This window comes from Mustela nigripes, chromosome 9 (assembly GCF_022355385.1).
Source record: "Mustela nigripes isolate SB6536 chromosome 9, MUSNIG.SB6536, whole genome shotgun sequence".
NCBI lineage: Eukaryota > Metazoa > Chordata > Mammalia > Carnivora > Mustelidae > Mustela > Mustela nigripes.
In genome coordinates, this window is record NC_081565.1 from 66,897,437 (window position 1) to 66,900,732 (window position 3,296).

Here is a 3,296-nt window from a genome sequence, read left to right on the forward strand (position 1 = left end):
GCCTAGCCAGGATAGCTGAGCACTTCTGCAAAAGCTGTCCTTAAATGCCTTTCAGAGGTCTTGGGCTGCAGAGTGCCCCGAAGGATCTGAAACCTGGGGTTCCTGATGAAAAGCCCGACTCCCTGGCCCCACTTCCAGAGATAGAGGTGGGGCCTGGAAACTGGACTCCTCAGATGTTTGGGATGTATAACCAGGTTTGGGCACTGCTGCCCTGGAGGTTGCTGTTCTTTCGGATTTTAGACTTAACCCCCTTTACAGACTAGGTACATTGATTTGAAAATTCTCATCAACATTAGCTGTTGCTTCTTTTTCTTTCTTCCTTTTTTTTTTTTTTTTAACAGATTGTTACCTCAAAGATGTTTTTCTCTGCTACACATGCATGTGTCTTTTTGGTGGAGTTGGCTACCTTAGTTTCCCCCTTGAAACTGAGAATGGACCAGGTTAAGAAACCCAGAATGAATCAAGTTCAATTTCAGCTGCTTTGGGGCTCAGTTCTGCCCTTCCCCATGCACAGCAGGGCCCACCCTTGTGCAGTGGGATCCTTTCTCAGCAGCCCAGAGGCCTGATGTCCTACACTTGTATCTGTGCTTTTGGTCCACTGGGCAAGCTCTGTGGGGGCTTAAGGCAGTGGTTCTCAGGGCAGAGTCAGTGGTTGCAGTTCAAGATCTCTGGATCGAAAGAAGTTGAAGTGTATCTAAAAACATAAAGGCAAACTGGGGCACCTGGGTGGCTCAATTGGTTAAGTGACTTTGGCTCAGGACATGATCTCAGGGTCCTGGGATTGAGCCCCACATTGGGTTCCCTGCTCAGCGTGGAGCCTGCTTCTCTCTCTCTCTCTCTGCTATTCCCCCTGCTTGTGCTCTCTCTCTTTCTCTCTCTCTGTCAAATAAATAAAATCTAAGAAAAACCACAAAGGCAAACCTAGAAGACCTAGAAGATTATATAGCAAAAATCAAGAGGTATAGGATGGGGATGCAGCAGGCAATTTAAGGGCAACAATGTTCCATCTTTCATAGTGGGAATGTCAGTAGATCTGTCTAAAGATGATAAGACATGGATGGACAGTGGCCCCTATTATCTGAGGGTTCATTATGTCAGTCTCTGTAGTTATGAGGTTGTACAGAGAATCAAAAGTTGTCAATTTCAGGTATCAATAGATACCTGAAATCAGCATGTTCGATCAGAGCCATGACATGTTGGATTATGTGGTAATCTCCCTGACACTCTCTTCTTCTTCTTTAAAATTTTATTTATTTATTTGACACAGAGAGAGAGAGAGAGAGAGAGAGAGCGCTGGGATTATGACCTGAACCAAAGGCAGACGTTTAACTGACTGAGCCACCCAGACGCCCCAGTACTCTCCCTTCTTGACATTCATGGTTGTCTCCCTTTATCACTTTAATCCAATCAAAATCCTAAAGAAGATGTAGGAGTTCGTGTAAACTCTAAAGTAAGAAGCATAGCTGCGTGTATCACCCTCAAAGCCAAGGGCAAATGAAGGGCTGGCAGGCAGAGGCGAGTTAACAACTGGGAAGGGAAATGCTGGCCAGAATGGCAATGGTACCATTGCTTGGAAATGAACTTTAATATCTCATAATAAAGAGAAGTCCTTGGGAACATTTATGGAATCTCCGAATGTTCTTGGCAAAAATGATTGTCCTATGATTGAACTATGAAAGTCAAATATGTAACAAAGGATGTCGTCTCCTGCTATTGTACAATTTTGTCTGAAAAATGACTCCCGAAGCCCCTTAAATGCTTGATTTCTTCTTACTCTAAGAACTAGTGCCCAGCTGCCATTATAACTTAAGTTTTATTAAATAAAAACACACTTATTTTTATAATTTTAGTTTCAGTTTTCAAGATAATCTCCTAATCACCATTTACTGTGAAATTTTGATCTGTTTTAAATGGATTCACTTTAAGTGGCTTTTTTTCTGGTGCCAATTGTACTTGGATAATGAGGACCTTCTGTCTAAGTATATGATTTAGAGGAATGATTGTAACCAGCCACTGAAAACAGAAACAGTGAAGAGAGTTGATGCCTCTGTGGAATGGGGCACAGGAACAAAGAGATGAGAGGGACTTTTATTTATTTTTTTTTATTTTTATTTTTTTCCTAGGCAAAGAACTTTATTAATCTTGTTTCAAACTTTATTCCCAGGCTTCTTCAGCTTAATAAGCTGCAAAGAATGAATTGTGTATAAGCAAAAACTGAAAAGAGCTGCAGTGTCCAAGGGGCTTGGGCTTAAAAATATTAGAGATCTAGATTTTATCAGATCCATGAACAAAATTTTAAAAAGCAGTCATAATATAAAATAGCAGCTCCCAGTAACTTCTTTAAGTTTTATCTTCTTCAGAAGTTGACTCAATTCAGTTTGCTTCATTCTTGGAAGCTTCATCAAAATTCTCCACAAGATCTGGAACTTCATCATCATCATCCTCTCCGGTAGCAAGTGGTGCTTTTCCATCCACAGATTGTTTGGGCAGAGCTTCAGCCAGTCTTCTTAAACTAGTCAGACTGTCTGCACCAAGTTGGTTTAAGATACTGGGTAGCATTTCTGTCAGCTGCTTTGTCTCAGCATGGCCTGTAATGGTGAAAGTGTTCGCTGCCAGCGATGCCTGAACTTTGGGGTTGTTAAAGTGGATCACTGTTCCTTGGTTTGTGAACATATTCACTTCTTCAATACCAGAGATATTGTTTACCCCTAACTTCTTTAAGGAGAACTGAAGTTTTTTATCATCTGCTGTAGCTGTTCTATGAACCACCTTCTTCTTTCCGCGAGCAGTTCCTTTCCCACCAATGCGCACTTGTGCTTGCAGTTTGGCGAGTTTCTCCTGGTTCATGATCGTTTCTTTCATCTTGTTGGAGCGGAAATGGGACCGCGCGGGGGACTAGGGTTGGCGCTCAGGGGGTCTCGGGCGGACCAGCTGAGATTAGGTGCACACACGCGGGGACGCAAGATGGCAGCTGAGGGACTTTTATTTTTGATTGCATACGTTTCTGTAACGTTCCAACTCACTTCCGTGTATTTTATTTCGCTGGGATGTATCTGCCATTCAAGTTTTCCTTTCTTTTCTTATTTGGTAAAAAAATCTCTCAGTGATGTAATTGGTAAAAATAGCCAGGATGTGAGGTCTAATGTGGGCCCCTGGATTATGAGTTTCTGGTGGATCTTATTGGTGTCCTGCCCTTATTCCCTTGACACTGTTCCTGCCCTGCACTTGTTGGCAGCTTGCCGCTGTGAGCACCTGCGCTCTGCCTGAGCCTGCTTTGGCTGCGAGCCCCACGCAGG

The 3,296-nt window shown here is 42.9% G+C and overlaps 1 protein-coding gene across 1 annotated transcript; it reads right to left on the reverse strand.

Annotated features, from left to right (window-relative positions):
• Window positions 1–2,131: 2,131 nt before the first annotated feature.
• On the reverse strand, window positions 2,132–2,974 carry LOC132025154 (transcription factor BTF3-like). The gene has a single exon (XM_059412315.1). It carries the CDS (start codon window positions 2,860–2,862, stop codon window positions 2,374–2,376), a length of 489 nt encoding a protein of 162 aa, XP_059268298.1. The 5' UTR covers window positions 2,863–2,974; the 3' UTR covers window positions 2,132–2,373.
• Window positions 2,975–3,296: the final 322 nt, after the last annotated feature.